This window comes from Melozone crissalis, unplaced genomic scaffold, assembly GCF_028551555.1.
Source record: "Melozone crissalis strain CALT ecotype California unplaced genomic scaffold, PUWL_Pcris_2 ptg000006l_1, whole genome shotgun sequence".
Classification (NCBI taxonomy): domain Eukaryota; kingdom Metazoa; phylum Chordata; class Aves; order Passeriformes; family Passerellidae; genus Melozone; species Melozone crissalis.
The window spans coordinates 37,040,105-37,057,748 of NW_026535784.1; the positions used below are offsets into that span (position 1 = coordinate 37,040,105).

Below are 17,644 nucleotides of genomic sequence, written 5' to 3' on the forward strand. Positions count from 1 at the left end.
TTATTTGCTTCAGCTCTGTCTGGAGCAGTTCAGCCACGCTCTGCCCTCAGCTGGCTGCTGCCGCCCATCTAATGAGCGCTGGAATGGATCCTGCAGCGCTCCCGCCCTGCGTCAGCCCGAGTCAGGTGCCTTGGCTTAAACTCCTGCTGCTGCTGAAGATGGTCTGCAGTGAGCCAGCGAGTGGCAGGAAAGGAAGTGGTCATCCTGCTTTACCACCTCAGCCATGTCTTCAGCATGGGAGAATCACACCTTCAGCTGCCACAGCTGTTGCGTGGGTGAGGCAATGTTTGCAGGCAGAATTAACTCTGTTGTGATAGACCTTCCTGGTTGTAGCAACACTATCTCTGTTTCAGTGATCTTTTGCACTCTAGTGTCATACCCGACTTTGGTTTGCTATAGTTTAATTCTCCGTGAAGGAAAAAGAATTTCCAATTATTCCAAGGAGGATTAAGCTATAGTAAATTGTGATTTGCAAATATGGGCTGATTTAATTTGAGCAGCTGATACAGCTATCACCTTCCAGCTTCCTTCCTTGCTCCTTTCCTGGAGGTTGGGTCCCTGCCATAGGACAGCTGAATTTGGTATGTGGAGCTGCTCGGGAGCACCAGAGTTCACTGCCTTGCATACTGGATTAGAGGGATGCTCATGTAGGGTTGCCTGAAGACACGGAGTTCAAAACTTCTGTGGCTTGAAAGTGGATTCCTATGCTGTTCACTTGCCTACAAAGTCAGAGGTGGCCACCTCCAGGAATGGGATGGAGAACAGCAGGAGAAGTAACTTTCTTCTATCTAACTGAGCAGGCTGGCTCACCAACAGGCAATCCCTTCTAAACTGAAATGCTTTGGCATTTTGTGTACTCTAACCAACTCATCTTCAAATAATATGCATCTCCTCCTGCTCAATTTTTACAGTGGAATACTTCATAGATCTGAGGAGCTGGCAAGTGTCTTCACTATGAGAGTGATCTACTGAGCATGTCAGAGGTGGCTAGTGCACTAAAACTTTGACACCCTGCTTCCCCTGGGATGTCATTGCTGCAGCTTCCCATCATGTCTTAGAACTGTCAGTTCTCTTTTTTGTGTAGGTCAGCCTGTCACTGAGAAGATGGGGAACAGCAGGGGCAGCTAAATATATCCAGGAGATGGCAAACATCTCCTTAAGATTTTAAAACTTCTGTTTGTGATTTGTGGAAGAAAAGAATGAGGTCATGAACATGGCAAAAGAGAGGAAGAAAAATGTTTAAGAAAAGAACAGAAAAAAGAACAGACTCAGAGAAGGCAGAAACGCAAAGAAGGTAGAGGAACACTTAAGAGGTAAAGTTCATGCTCACAATAGGCAAAACATCCATAGTGTCCCAAAGATGTAGTATTTCTGGAAACATGCTGTAGTTGGGCAGTGCTTTCATATGACTTTACTTCATATAAAACTGTTAAAGTGTCCTAGATTCACAAAATACATGGATACTGCCAGAACCACAGATAACTACGTCAGTCTCATTTTTCCCCTGCTATCTTTATGCATGCTGTATCTGAAGACAGAATTTTGCTCTTTAGGCACTGCCTGACCATGTCAACAGCAGGTTTTGTTTAGTTTTTTGGTGAATGTGCCTGACTGAACATGATTCACATGTTTTCTTAGTGACAGCATGGGCTGCAAGGGACATGGCCGTTTTTCCAAACTTGCTGTGATTCAGTGGAATTCAGGCATTTTCATATTGAACATCTGTGACTTGGGGAGGATCCATGTGTTTTCTCAATGAATATGAACTAAGCTGGCAAGGGTCTCTGCATTTCCTTCTTGCTTCTATGCTTGTAATTATCACAGTGTATAAATATACAGAGACTTTCTCAGAATGTGCCTAAGAAGATCTGACAAGACCTAAGCTTTGCTCTGCCCCGTTTATCTGTGTAAGGAGGCAAGTCAGATACAGTGGATGTGATCTCACGTGTTCCCCCTCCTGTCCATGCAACTACACATATGGAGTAGGACTTCTAAACTTTCTTTAGAACCTAGTTCTCTCTCTTAACCCAGATATGTGGTATTATGTAGGTTTCAAAAATGTTGGGAAAAAATCCTCTTCATCTTCTCCTCACTTGCAGTGAGTTTGCTCCCTCCTTAGAGTGCTCTGGCAGTGCACTTGGGTAGTTCTTCCATGACTTGGAAAAGAGGCAAATAGTAGAACAGCTGCCCTGTCAAGTGCCCCTTCATAGAAGAGGACTAAGCTATAGTAACTCCTGCTACTTACTGTCTTTGCCCTGATTTTACTTGTCTGTCCTGGGATGAATTTACTTTTCTCTAAACAGCTGTTAAATCTTGCCTGAAAGCTAAAGTTAAGTTTGTAAAGGATCAGTGGGAACAGCAAGAGACGAGTAACCACTAAAGTATTGTACTTGGCTTTCATGGATAGATGGATGGCTGGTACTTAGCATTTATATGACACTGTGTATTCTTGGTGTAATTGAAAAACACTTATTCATTCTTAGACCATTCTGAGATAGATACGGGAGTCAGGAATAGTGGTAAAGGAAAGAAGTTCCAGTCTTGCTGAAACTGATTGAAATTTCTACTTAAAGCTTACTTCTGGTAAATGCTTCCCTGCCATGCCGAGTTGCTATTTACTGACTCAGTGCTAGGATAACAAGGAAGCCTTTTAATGGAAAATGAGGACCAGAATATTAAGGCAAGACAAATCCTTGCTGAATTGTGCAAACTCGTTTATCCTCGCAGATTTCTGTTTCATTTAAATTCCTGTCCTTCACGAGCCATGCCTCAGCATCTAGAGGCAGCCCGTGCGCTAGTCACGCTTTGTCCCACTAGCAGGAAGCCAGCTGATTCCCCGAGTAATCAATTTCGGCGAAGGCTTCTCCGGATCCTGGGCGGCACCGGAGCAGCGCCACACCATCCCGACACGTCCGTGCGCGGGGGAAGCGGCCGCCCCCCAGGGCTGCGGAGGCGCGGCGGGGCGGGGGCTGCGCGGGGCGGCGGCGGCGGGAGCCGCTCTCCCGCCTCCTCGCACACGCTCGTCCTTCCCATCCCCGGCGGCGGCGTTCCGAGTCGCTCCCGCGGCGGCGAGGCGGAGGCACCTGCGTGTGGCGAGCAGCAGGGCGCGGGCTGCCCGCGATGCCGGCTTAGCGGCCAAGCATGGCGCGGCGGCTGCGGGCGGGCAGGTGCCGGGCCGGGCAGGGCGGCGCTCCCCCGACGGGACGGGCGCTGGCGCTGCTGCTGCCGCTGTGGCTGTGCGCGGCGGGCGGCGGCGCGGCGCCGGTGTATAACCTCAGCCTGGCAGTGGACGAGGGGCTGCCGGCCGAGACGCTGGTGGGTGACATCCGCGCGGGACTGCCGCCGGGCTCAGACCCGCCCGGGGGCTTCCTGCTGTCGGAGGGGAGCGGCGAGTCGGCGGTGTTGGCGGACTTCCACGTCCAGCCGGAGACGGGCATCATCCGCACGGCGCGGCGGCTGGACCGGGAGCGGCGGGCGCGCTACAGCTTCGCGGCGGCCACGCTGCGCGGCGAGGTGGTGCAGGTGGAGATCGCTGTCACCGACGTGAACGACCACCCGCCGCGCTTCCCGAAGGACAGTCTGCAGCTCAACATCTCCGAGCTCAGCCCGCCCGGCACCGCTTTCCGCCTGCCGGCTGCCCGCGACCCCGACGCGGGCGGCTTCGGCACGCAGGGCTACGCGCTGCTGGAGGAGGGCGGCGCGGCGGGGGAGCCGCCGCTGTTCCAGCTGCGCTATGTGCGGCCGGAGCCGCTGGAGCTGGTGCTGCTGCGGCGGCTGGACCGCGAACGGGCGGACGTCCACCTGCTGGTGGTGGAGGCGTGGGACGGCGGCAGCCCGCGGCGACGCGGCCGCCTGCGGGTGTCGGTGCGGGTGCTGGACGAGAACGACAACGCGCCCGCCTTCAGCCGCGGCGAGTACCGGGCGCGGCTGCGGGAGGATGCGCCGCCGGGCACCGCCGTCTGCCGCCTGCGGGCCACCGACCCCGACCTGGGCGCCAACGGCGAGGTGCGGTACGCCATCAATCGCCGGCAGAGCGACCCCGACGGCTACTTCGCGGTGGAGGAGCGCAGCGGCGTCCTGCGCCTCCGCCGCCCGCTGGACCGCGAGACGCGGGCCCTGCACCGCCTGGTCGTGGAGGCGCGGGACGGCGGCGCCCAGCCCGAGGTCTCCAGCGTCCTCGTCTCCGTGGCCGTGCTGGACGTGAACGACAACCGGCCCTCCATCCGTCTGCTCTACCTCACCGAGACCGGCGGCCCGCGGGTCTCCGAAGGGGCGCGGCCCGGCGACTACGTGGCCCGAGTCTCCGTCTCAGACGCCGACGAGGGCGGCGACGAGGAGGACGAGGAGGGCGACGGCGGCGGCATCGCGCTGGCCCTGCTGGGCGGCGACGGCGCCTTCGCCTTGCGGACGGCCGGGGCCGGCGTCTTCTTCCTCTGCGTGGCGGGGCCGCTGGACCGCGAGAGCCGCGACCTGTACGAGCTGCGGCTGGTGGCCACGGACGGCGGCACGCCGCCGCTCTCCGCCGAGGAGCCGCTGCTGCTGCGCGTCGCCGACCTCAACGACGAGACGCCCGCGTTCCCGCAGCCCCACTACCGCGCCGCCGTCTCGGAGGCCGCCTCCCCCGGCACCGCCGTGCTCCGCCTCAGCGCCTCGGACGCCGACGAGCCGGGCTCGCCCAACGCCGAGGTGCGGTACGCGCTGGAGGGCGACGCGGCCGCCCTGGCCCTGCTGCGCATCGACGCGCGGAGCGGCGCCGTCAGCACCCGCGCGCGCCTGGACCGGGAGCGGCAGGCGGCGCTGGAGCTGCGCGTGGTGGCGCGGGACGGCGGCGTCCCCCCGCGCGCCGCCGCGTGCCGCCTCAGCGTGCGCGTGGAGGACGCCAACGACAACGAGCCGCGCTTCGAGCGCGCCGTGTACCGAGCGCGCATGCCCGAGCACGCCGCGCGCGGCCGCCGCCTCCTCCAGGTGAGCCCCACACGGCCCCGCTCGGCCCGGCACTGTCCGGCACGGCCCGGCCCCGCTCGGCCCGGCACGGTCCGGCCTCCGGGGCCGCTGCCCTGGAACGCCGGCGCTCCGTGGCACCGCCGCCGCTCTCCAGCACTCCCGCGGCAAGCAGGGAGCGCGGCAGGCGGAGCGCAGTTAGTCAGCGCGGCCCTCGTACCGACAGTCTCACAAGCGCTCTGAGAAACGCGTTCGTTGTCCCGTAACACTTGCAGCGTGGGTAATGAGCACAGCTCAGGTCTTCAGAGGGAGTCAAGTGTCAGCTCTGGTTAAACCTCAGAGGGAGTTAAACCAGCTGTGATACTTCTGAGGACTTGAGATGATGTTCAGAGAGCCGGTAGGATCCGTCCCGAAGGCAGCATGACCCAAACTGAGCCAGAGAGAAGGGCCAGCATGACCCAAACTGAGCCAAGAGAGAAGGGCAGCCAGTGTAACATACAATTAACATGCACTTCAGGGTCTTTGTGATGGTTCCTGAGCTTTCTGATAACGATGTGAATCAACTCACCCTGCCTTTGAAGAAACTGATTAGTTCTAATAGAGAAAAAAGTTCTACTTGTTCATAAAAACCCCTTTTTAGTCTTTGCAGGTGAAGTTGAAGGAAAGCTTTGGAGAACCAGAAATTGACAGAGAGCCCTTTTGCTTTTAGCTTGGAAAAGCATTGCAGAATGTATACCTTTGAAATGAACAAAGCCTTTTCCATCAGAAGAAAATTCACAGCAGTTGGGCCTGTGAATGCTTCTGAGTTTGTGCAGAGCTTACATGAATTTGGGAAAAACCACTGCTTAAAGAGGAAACCTAGGGAGAACTGCAATGTGTTTCGTCAGTATATTTGATGAAAAATCCATCTTTCTTTATCTTCAGGTGGCCTACTAAATTAATTTTTTTCTTTTCAAGTCAGGAGTCATTGGTGATATTTTGGGTTTGACAATAGCTGATTGGAACAAAAGGCGTTTCCTTCCCTATATAAGTTTTTCTCTTTTTTCCAAATTTTACTCGGAGCTCAAAAAGTACACATTTTTTACAGCCCTAATACAATTTAACCTATAAAACCTTGGGCAGGTTGAGCTTATGGAACTTTTCATTTGGTATCCCAAGCCAGAAAGAAAATCCCATCACTGCCCTTTCTTTTTCTTTCAACACGATGGAGGAAAAAAGCCACCAAAAACCCAAACCCCAAAAAGACCTCAGAACGTCGTGCACCGCTGGCCCCAGGAAAGCCCAGGAGAAGGACAACGATATAATTTTAGGAGTTGGCGATGTCCCGGGGCGGAGCGAGCGGCGGTGCGGTGCCGTGCGGTGCGGCAGCCCCGGCCCCGCCGCGGGCGTCCGTGGTGCTGAAAGGCGGCGGGGCCGGCGGGGAGCGCTGCCACAGCCCCACACCCGGCCCGGCTGGCGGACAGCGGCCGTTTGCTTCCGATTGGAGCGGGTAGAAACCTCCCGAAGGGTTCCTGAGTGTCTCAAAGCGAATCACTTGTAATTGTGATTTTTAATATTTTTTTAAATGTTTTGGTGCATTAATAGCGCAGATTTTCTAGGGCTGCACCTGTCATGCACTGTGATGTCATAGGCGTGGATATCACTAACGGTGCACTGAATTTTGGAAGTGTCACCATGCTGCCATAATCCTGTTTAGAGAGTAGAAAGAAATAGTCATGTTCATGATTGAACCAGGAGTAATAAAGTCAGACATGAATGAGAAGGAGGCATGAGAGACGTGCGCAGGAAGAATAGCCGGTGAGTATGCTATGGCCTGCCAGGAGAGGAAGCTGGTTCTACTTGCAGCTTAATCCAGGATCATTGTAGTGATGTCCAAGTTTAATTCTACATTGTGTAGCGGGCTTAAACTTCAAACATGTCCACCTTCTACAATAATCCATGTACCTTTTCCCCCAGGAAAGGAAATCTTCTGCTCAAAGATTGTGAGCATGAAGCAGGCAGCTTCGTTTATGTTGCTCCAGGAGTTGGAGTGAGTGATGAGAATGTAGAAAATAGTTTTTGGTTTGGCCAAAACTGTTTTTCAGGATCTGTGGTATGAGTCAGCTCCAGGTGGGCTCATGAACTTCAGAGCTAGCATGAGAAGGAGGTAACCGTGGTACTGTTTTTGCTGGTCCTGGAGAATAGGAAACAAACCAAGATATTGAAGGAGGCTACTCATGTCACATCTGCCTCTGTTCCACAGCCTGGGAGGTGGTGATGAACATTTGTTTTATATTTGAGTCACAATCATGATACCTGGAAGTCTTCTAAACCCTCTAGTCTTTTCTCTGCAAGCAGAGGGCATTACTGAAGCAGTCATGTTCATCAGTAACCTTTGTTTGGGGACCAGCGGGTGACAAAGCACTGCCTCGTACACTGTTTGTCTAGAGCCTTCTGCCTTAGTGCTTTGCTGTGCCTCTACCCAGCCATTAAATAGCTGCACAACTTGTTCCCATATGTTCTTGACTGCATGTGGATAATGGGGGATTTCTTTCCTTCTGGGAAATCTTGAACTCCTATGGTGATCATTCAAGTTATCTCCATTTCCCCCCTACTCTCCACAGATGTAGCCCATAATAGGGTCTAGTCCTGTGAAAAGGATCAACTTGCATGTAAGTCTGTATTGGTGGTTCCTCCTAGTCCGTAGGAATTCACCAATTAGAAGAATTAACCATCTACTTAAAAGACATATTTTTCAACCACTTCTGGAAGTACTGCTTTGTTCTGGGCATGTGTCTGGGCTTTTCCTTGTGAACAAAAGACTCAGCCTTCCAGTGCAGATTGACCAGTAAGGGAGAATCTGAATCCTGACAAATAAATGGAATTTGTTGCATTAATTAATATATTGCATATAAAATATCACATCCTCAGGGTAGATAATGCAGGGTGAGATCAGAAATATGAGCAGACAAATGGGAGAATGTTAAATGAAGAAAAGGGAAAATCAGTGGGAAAATAGTGGGTTATCAGACTTTAGAAAGTAGAGCAGATTTATGCAGTGAAAGACCTAAGTAGAATTTTGAAGTCATTAACAGCATTTGTTTAACTTTGGCCTATTTTTGATGCTGAACTTCTGGTTTGTTACCAGTTGTTATAGACACACCTTTGTTAAAATTTAAGCATTACTGATGGCATGCCTAAAAAAAAAAAGGTACAGGAAGGTAAAAGTGAACACAATCAGAAATAAATTGTAGATCAAGGCAATTTGCGGTAACTAAAAGGGAAGCAGCAGAAGCACTCTTGGTGTCTTGTGATGTCTGCAGACATTTTAGTAATGCTTTGATTTTTGCAGATATGGCAACATCCTGGTTTCTTCATGTAGAGGTACTGCATGTTAATTTTGAGTGGCCACTGGCCTTAATCAGTTATTATGATGATGTTTCAGCATAATAAGAATCTATTTTCCTGAAGATCTTCAGCATGACCCAGAAATGGAATAAGATGGAGGAACGAGTGAGAACTCATTGGGTGTTTTCCTGTCTTTCTCACTATGCTTTCGCAAAGACCAGTGTGATTACAAATGTCCATCGACTGTTGAGTGATGGTGGTGATTATGTCCTATTTCTGCACTCTTTGGTGTAAGCTTGACAATTTTAGGTAGATTTAGCATCTGATGATGTGTAACTCTTTGATAACTGCACCTCTGTGGCCTAAGGGTAAGGGGGTGTGACAAAATGTCTGTCTTCTGAGACATTCACTTATCCTGAATTAAGAAATAAAGCTTTGTCATAGACCTGCCTTGATAATAGAGGTTTAATTCTGGTTACAAATTTTATTTTCAAGCTTTTTTTGATGGTTATAATGCTTCTCAATACTCATTGTTAAGGTTCTCTTTAGCACAATATATCTCGTAATTATAGTACTGTGTTGCCAGATTTGTCAGGATTTCCTGTCTTCTAGCTGAAGTAGGGTATTGAAAGGTAATATTCTTTCTCCCTCTTTCTGTCTCTGAGGAGGCTGCAACATTATCTGAATTAGGAGAAATCAGCACATCATGTTGGCATCAATTTGCCTGGTGTTTTTTACCTAGATGGGACGGAAACACCACATTCTCTTTCTTATCCTCCATGGACTCCTACATAAAAGATTATTTCCCTTACTGGCTTCTGCAAAGCTTAACAGTTTGGTGATGGTGACAGCTGTCAGTTCAACTCAAAGTTTGAACTTAATGAAGGTGTTTGTTTTGAGTTATATAGCACAGTACATTCTGTATGTGTTTGGGGCTTGTAGGTTAAACTTGCTTCCACTGCCAGAGTGTGCTGTAGCTTGTAGTGTGTAAATGTGGGATGGTCATTCTCTTACAGTGCACGTGCATTCTTATGAAAAGTCTAACAAGTTATGTACTTGTAATTGCATATTGAAGAGAACATTGTCATGAATTAGTAACAGCTATGTCAGTAGCTTTTTAGTAAATTTATTTTCTTTTATGGTGTATTAGAAAATTCATGTTTATTGGCTTTAGAGTCATTGCTGAAAGAGCAGAGGAAGTGAAAAAACATATGTTATCTGGCAAATGATAGAGAATCACATGCATTCCAGTGTTATGAGAACTTGTACTTTTCTGATCCATTAAGGAGGCTGTTTCAACTTACTGGGTAGTTTCTCTATTCCTTTTATTTAAAAATAATAGACTTTCTGATGCTGAGATTGTGGGAGGTTTGTAAATACAATGACATCAAAGAAAGATTTTGTTTGAAGGTCTTAAAGCTAATCTAGGTATGCCAGGAATTATGGAATAATAAATCAGTGAGACTTTAGAAAATACTATTTAAAGGTATAATATATGTAAGAAGGATGCATGTGGTTTGAGGATTTTTTAAGTGCTTAGTATATTTGAGAGTTGTTAATTGTACTTTCTTGAAATACACATTTCCAAGAGCTACTTGCAGAAAGAGAGAATTCTAAAAAGACAGTATAACATGCATCTTCTCTAATTTTTCTCTGCCTTCTGCAAAACTAAAAAGAAAACTAAGAGGACAAAAAGGAATGGAGGATTCATCCCTGCTTTGAGGGATGGAGACTTAGAGACCGTAATCTGTCATTGAGACACTAAGCAGGTAGCACCAGCATTGGCTGCAGACCGCATTTCTCTTCCTTTTCTTTCCCTGAATGTTGAAACAAGGAGCTAAAAGGGCAGTCCTTTCCCTCTTGGTTTTGGTTCTGGATCATTTAAGCCCCACTGCAATTACCAAAAGCAGAAATGAAGCCAGCAAAGAAGGTTCATGCAAATTCTAAAGAGTTATGAAATCCAACTCATCCCTGTTAGAGGTAAGCCAGAAAGATGCTAAAGATGTCATGCCATGAATTCCTCTGCTTCTTGAGTTCTCCAGGTCCTATTTTCACTGTATTCAATTTAAAGTCAGCTGCAAAAAAGACAGATTTGTTTTGTTGACTTGAAATGCTACTGTGTTTTAAGACTAACACAGTTGAAAACAGAGACCAAACCCCAGACTGAACTACAGCAACAGCAAAGAAATTTGTCATCTAATCTGTAACTATACGAACTGACTATACAAATTTGTCATCTAATCTGTAACTATCTATAACTAACACGAAACTACTTGTTCATCCAATTTCTGTTCTTATACTGAATCTGAAAGCAGTTAACATGTCATCATTTATCAGTTAAAAGTGTAATTTTGTAGCAATTATTTATTTTTAAATTCACAACAAGTATCTCTTTGCACTCCAGAAGCTGTTCAGTAGATTCTCAGTATATTGTCATATCTTTGTGGATATAAAATAGGTTTTTGTAGCTATGCACAGCTTTTTGTGATTTATTAATATGTAGCTTTAGGAAGTGTGTGTGGTCTGGGCTCAAAGATAAATAGATGTCTCTTTGAATCTGTGCAGTGGTAGTAGATGGCCATGCTGAGTTGATTGCAGGAAGGAAGAAAAAAAAATCAACCCCCAAAATACATAATTTTAATCATTAGGTAACTTCAGGTGAATTGGAACTCTCCAAATACTTTTGCTTAAGAATTCTCTGATGGTGGCCTTTTAGCATTTTAAAAATAGAAAAACTGTTCCATTTAATAATTAAAGCATTTGTAAGAATGAGACTCTGCTCCTTGGTGCAATCCTTACCTGACATCGAATGGGTGCTTTGTAGATTTAAGAAGCTCTGATCCTGGGAAATTGGTATTGGAAGCCTTTCACTTTGCTTCTCTTAGTTTGTGGTTACTCTTAAATGTGGCAAGTGTTAAATTTTCAGTGTCTAACACCTGCAAAAAACCAGTTCTCCAAAGGTAATTGCCCCCCATCTGTGTAATAAATCTTCAGCTGTTTGCTACTTTAATCCATGATTTTGAGAACATATGAAATATTGAAACATCAAAAACACATTGACACAGAAACATTTGGCTTTTATTTGAGAATTAAAAATTATGCTAAAGTTTGAGAACAAAAACTTTTAAAAAGTTGTGGCAGTAAATTACCTTTTTTTCCCAGTTCTCAGGAAAATCTTTTAATTGATGTCAGCAAACTGGGTCTGGAAAGAGGGAAGTTTTGAAAGTTTATGTAAGTCCAAAATTTTCTGCATACTTCACTCTATAGCTGTGATAGAATGCGAGCATATGTAATATTCTTGTTGGAGAAATTAGATGTGTCCCTAACTATGGAAAAGGAGTAATGATATTAAAAAGTCTTAATCATAGACTTTATATTGCAGAGAGCTGTGTATTAAAATATTAGCTAATAGCCTACTCAGAGCACCCGTGGCAAAGACAGAGTTCTTGAATACCTTTGGCTGTTAAATTTTTAGATTTTTATGCAGCGTAATGAATAACATTTCTTACAAGTGTCCAGCAAGAGTTCATTTATAGCCACTGACCTTCTGGAGTAATGGTCCTGAACTACTTTTTTAGATGGAAGTCATCCCAATTCAGAAATGGATGGATTTTGCTGGCGTACACTTTTATACAAAGAATTGGCATCAGCAGTTGTCTTATAGTACACTAGAGCAAATTATTAAAAATCTGTAAATGGATGGATATGGTTGGTTCTGTCAATTTATCAAATATTAATGGCATTTTATCATCCTCACAGATTTTCATGAATTGCTGGGTGAGCAGAATGCTCAGGCTTTCCTGGAAGGCTTTAAAGCATTGGGAAACAGATGAGTTAGGAATCCCTTAAATTCCACCTTACTATGCAAGCAGATTGACATGCAGCAGGATGAGCCTTTTAATTTTACTTCATGGCTCATTTCATTCCTGAAAACAAACTTCTAGTTGCATGCTGAAAAAAAAAAAAATCAATGATTTCCAGAGTCTGCATTTTTCTTTTAAATTTGTCTGAGCAATCTGTACTCCACATTGAGTGTCAAACTATTGTGAACACTTCTGTAGTGAGGAATGGGGCTCTCTGTCCACCTGATTGTTCAAATCCTTCTGCAGGTGTGAACAGCATGGAAGCAGAGATATCAGCTAACAAAACTCTTGGGGTAAAATATCACACAGCTCATTTGGGGCAGGTGTTATGTGCAGCAGTCATTATATGTATTGTATCAGACCAATAAATTTCCCATCTAGCCCCATATCCTTCTTGTTTTAGAAGCTAAAAGCATACATCCTGGATGAGTGCAAGAGCAGGGCAAACGTGACATTTTCCCTCATGGATTCTTGGTGTTTGACCATTTTCAGTTTCAGGACATCCCAGGCAAGGTAGTTTGTGCACATTTGTAACCCTGAATGGATTTTTTTCATTTTAGTTTTAATGAAATTACCTAGCCCTCACGTCAGCATTTCCCAAGTATCATTGACCCTAACATGTTGTGGTGGTGGATGTGTCAATCTGCTGCCTACTCCAGGAGAAAGCACCTTTTGCTCTCAACCTAGAGACAAAGAGGATGTTGGTCCAACTCCTCTTGATTTCACATCTGCTGTATCACCTCTCCATTCATTTCCAGTACTCCTTCGTGTTAGCTGAAAAAAATAAAAAGCATCTGGCCAGCAGCTACTCTTTAACACCAAATGCTGAAACGTGCCACTGGTGAAAATATAAAATTAAGTGTTGTTTATAAAGGAAATGTAGCAGAAGAAAGTTCACATGTTACAGAATTAATAGAAGATAGTGCCTTGCTCAGTCTATGAGAAAAGCATACTAATCTGTGTAAAAAGGCACTTCTTTCAGGAGGAGTAATGGATTTTTAAAATGATGCTCATAAATCACAGTTCATTCAATCAGTTCTAAGCTCTTTGAGACAAGTATATAAGAAGCTGTACAAAATCATTAATTTCATTGGCACTTAGGTGAAATAATTCTTCTCAGAATATTGAATTGCAAAGGATTTCTGTCATGCCTGAAGAGTGGTGGTATATTTAGCATTGCAACAGAAGATGTGCAGCAACTTCTCACCTCTTTGTACTGAGCTACTCTCCTATATAAACTTGTGTATATAATTTTATATTATATTTAAATAATCTGCAGGTGATTAAATAGCTGTATTCTTTCTAACACATGCTTGGCCAAATGTAGTAACTGTAAGGATTTACAGGAACTACTAGTGCACTCTAATGCAGAAGGGATCTTTGTAAGGACCTGTGTGCTGGCTGGATATGCTCGGATATAAAATCTCTGCTGACTCCTCTGAATACTTGTTAAGTGTTTTTAGGGTGGAGGCAGGAAATATGTACCAAAGTAGGTGGGTTGCTGGTTGTGTTGTGTATGGAGTCAAATCATATTTCTCAGTTAATCCTATTAAAATGAAATAGGATAAAGAAAGTTTTAACTGGGCTTTCTTTAAGTGGGTGGACTTGACAGTACAACCTAAGCTTCATTGTAGCATCTGACAGGGAGAGTTAGCAGAACATAGTTTTAAGGGACGCACAATGCTTATGTTGCAATCCTTTTTTGTGCCTATTTCCTCACTTCCACAAGCTTCCCGTTGATAACTTGGGTTACTCTGGATGGGTCAAATCTATGGACTTTGAAATGCTTTGAAGTGCTTTGTGTGGAAGTGGGTTTTCATTCTATTACTGAAAGTATGTTAGAAACTCATCTCTAGGTTCTCTTTCTTCCTGTTCTCTGAACTAAATGAAAACAAGCATTACATTTATGCCAAACTTTACTAGTTCCATTTCCTGGGGAAATGATTTAAAATAAAAAATCAGAGTAGTTGTGCCTATGTAGTTATGCTCACAGGCTGCACTGCTTTCAGCATAAACTGTTGCAGTACTAACATTATTGGCTGTAATAAAAGCAAATGTACTAACTTCCAGCCCTGACAGATGTCTCAATCCCCTGCACTGACCTTGTGTAAAGTGTTTATGTCTCCCCTTCCCCCTCCTTGTCCCCAGCTACTTCCTTCATGCAGCGAATTAGGTTGTCATGCCTATGTCTGCTCCACTTCCACTGACTTGTGCCTACATCTGGTACTAGGAAAAGGGCAACAGGAAGGGCAGTTTTTAGCTAATGTCTGGCTAAACAGATGTGAGACAAACAACTTGTGTATGCTCTTTTTTCAACAGTTATAAACAAACACATATGGTTTAATGCGGTGTCCAAGGAACTGGATGTATCTTACCAATGAAAGAAACTGTGGAGATGACTGCATTCTGCTTCTGGTGCATTACCTTCTACATGACCTTTTGTTTTCAGTTGCATAAACCCCCAATGAATAGAATTTTATCCTACACATTCAGTTTTTCCTGCTTTGAATTTTGAGCTCATGTCCAGACATACCAGAGTAATCATTTACGAAAGCCTTTTCTTCCATGTGTCCTTCTGTATTGTGGCATTAATATTAAACCTATCATTTGCATGAAGCTGTTTTCTCATAGGCTGTCACAGATATATTGATAGCTTCATCTCTGCTTCTTTACACCAGTAAGGTCACATATTAAACACTTCATAGATACATAGACACCTAATTATTTTTACTTAAGGTTATTTCATTAATCATTGGATAGGCTATTGCATTTTTATTAATTAGGTAATTTTATAGATACATTTCAGTTTGGAACTTTGATCACTAAGATGCTTAATTGACATTTCTGTAGGATTAATGTGTGTTTACGTGGACATGGACTCAATAAAACATGTCTGTTATTCTCTTCTGAAAAGATTGTCTTAAGATGCTCGCAAATGGAAGAGAATAATCTCTGGGAGAGAGGGATTATCCCTCTGTTAATATTTAAGCCATGCATGGGACTATAAGTGCATGTGGTATAGATAGGGTTTTTGGTGTACCACTGGAAAATACATTCATCTACATACATGTATCAATCAGGGTTTAGACTTTAGAATTTGCAGTTACATTCAGGGGAAGGGAAGCAGTGACCTTAAAGCACCAACTCAGCACTTGCTCAGTATAGTACACAAAACACTCAAAACCTGTTTTGTGTACTGTACTGCTGCTGCTGCTCACGAAGACATGCAAGAAAACCTGATTTACAGCATTTTGAGAAAATAAATCACTTTGGATGTTTTGGAGCATACTGTGCTTACACTTGTGGTTATTCCAGTGAAGCTCTGGGGTAGCTGTTCAGCACCAGTGGTACCAAGGGTCACTTGGTGTTTGGAGCCCCATCAGGGTCTAGTCTCCAGCTCATGGTGCAAAAGAAGGATGGGGCAAAAATTACTCGAATTGAACATTGTCTATTGAATCAGACCACAAGGTTTGGTAATGATGGGTTTTAAAATAGACAAAACCTGGTGTTTCCTGCCTCTGCCTTGTGCTTGTGTAGGTCTATAGTAAGACTATACAACAACATCACTCCAGCTGGTGGCTGGACAAGTTGAGAGACAGTGGGGAGAACTGGGAGCATCTTTTCAAAAAACTTCAGTTGTTCAAACATACAGGGAGCTCAGGAACATATTCTGCAATGAAATCAGCCACAGCTTGTCCTTTGGGGGGATTTTCTGCATTTTTAAAATCCCAGTTAGTTTAATGTGTGTCTGTGGCTTTCTGAGAGGAAGAGAATGCTGTTTGCATGCCCTGTAGGAGCAAGGGGATGAAACAAACTAATACTAAACAAACTAAATATGACCTGCTTTCCCAGAGCCCAGAACTCCTTCTTAATGTAACACATTTCAAAACAATGTGTTACTGTGTCTAGTAATAGTAGAATAATTATTTTCCCCAAAAGATTACATTGAAAATGAAGTCAAAAGTTAGAAAATTCTTTCTCCTTTAGTTTTAGATTTGTATAACTTTTAAAGGATCTAAGAGAGAGCATTTCATTCTGGTTTTCAAAAGAAAGAAGAATGGCAACCTCCCATGTATTTGGCTCTTGTTTGCTTGTTTGCTCTCTTTTGTTACTATGAAAGTAAAATTCCATATCCTGGAATTTGTTTCTTTTCCTTTTTTAGCTGTCTTTGAAGTTGGTGTCTTTAGCAATAATTTTGGCAGGGGTACAGCTTTATAATGATTTTGCTATGATACCAGACTGCTTTTGTGTTCACTTTCCATTGATAAAAACCAAACCCTAGGTCTCTTAGCTTTGTAATATTCAATTAAAGAAGTAATGTTTACATTTTCTCAAAACTAATCAAAATTTTGGTTGAGTTTTTAAAATTTTATTTTGATATCCACTGTGCCTGTATCTGAGGATGGGGGAAAGACCTGACAGTTGAAACAGACTTTTTGGAAGGCTAACTGCTTTTAATTTTCAGAAATGTTTGTCTGAAAGGAAGACTCTAACCAGTGTTTGGGAGTTACACTAGACCATGTGTTAAATTTCCAGAACACTGTGGTTGTGGGACACAAGTTATCCCTCGGTTTCTAAACGTTGTTGAAATGCCATGTTCAGAAATTGCCAGGAAGCACAAATGTTTTCTATGTCTGTTACATCTTATTGGAGGCCATTTATCGTGCACTCTCTGAGATTTTGATTTCATGCTATGCCATCATTCTTGCTAATTGCTTCTAATGGAAACCATGTTTCAGGCCTATGAGCATGCACTAATCATGGTAATTTTTCCTTGAAAGTATGGATGAAAATTAGAAACATTGGTAGGGATTATCAGGTGCAAATCTCAGTACCCACCATCCCCAGAGGCTCCCAGTGACTAAACCTCCCCTTGCCTACCCCACATTTCTGGAAAACATACCAGAACTGCTGTGCCTTCTGAAATACATGGTCAGGCAGGTGTTTTCATCAGGTCACTGGCTCTAGTCAGACCACTGGACCTTGTGGATATTCTCAGTTCAGTCAAAGAAAGAACAGAGATGATTTCTCCCCAGGCTGAGCCTGGAAATTTTAGAGGAAAATAATTAAAACAATTACTGTCTCTCTTTCTGTAACAATTGCTTATAGATATGGTTCTCCCCAGTGTGCTATTCACAGCTCACCAACAGTGTGAGATGTTTCTACTTTGAGACCAATCCAGCATCACCTTAGTGAGTCACATTATAAAAGACCTGCTGCTTTCATTAAATGCCTTTGCCTTCTGATCCACCTGGAGACTGGAGTCTTTCTTTCCTTCCCTGACTCAACAGCATCAGGACCTCTCTGATCCAACATCCATATTCAGCGTTTTTTAAGTGGACAAGTTATTTGCTGAGGAAGGTTAGTACTTAAGGGGTAACATCTCACCTAAATCAGTTTGCATTTATCTTTTTTCAGGCTGGATCTCTTTAACTTATAGTCATCCATGTTTGGGGTTATTTTCTTCAGATTTCAATGAATAAATTCCCAGGTCACAGCAACAGATATTAGTG

General features: G+C 44.7%; 1 protein-coding gene across 1 annotated transcript in view; it reads left to right on the forward strand.

The window, feature by feature from the left end:
- The first annotated feature begins 3,141 nt into the window (after window positions 1-3,141).
- Window positions 3,142-17,644, forward strand: part of DCHS2 (dachsous cadherin-related 2) — a 103,594-nt gene continuing 89,091 nt past the window's right edge. The window contains exon 1 of the mRNA XM_054295363.1: window positions 3,142-4,965. Within this exon, the coding sequence (XP_054151338.1) occupies window positions 3,142-4,965 (1,824 nt within the window). The remainder of the gene's footprint in view (window positions 4,966-17,644) is intronic.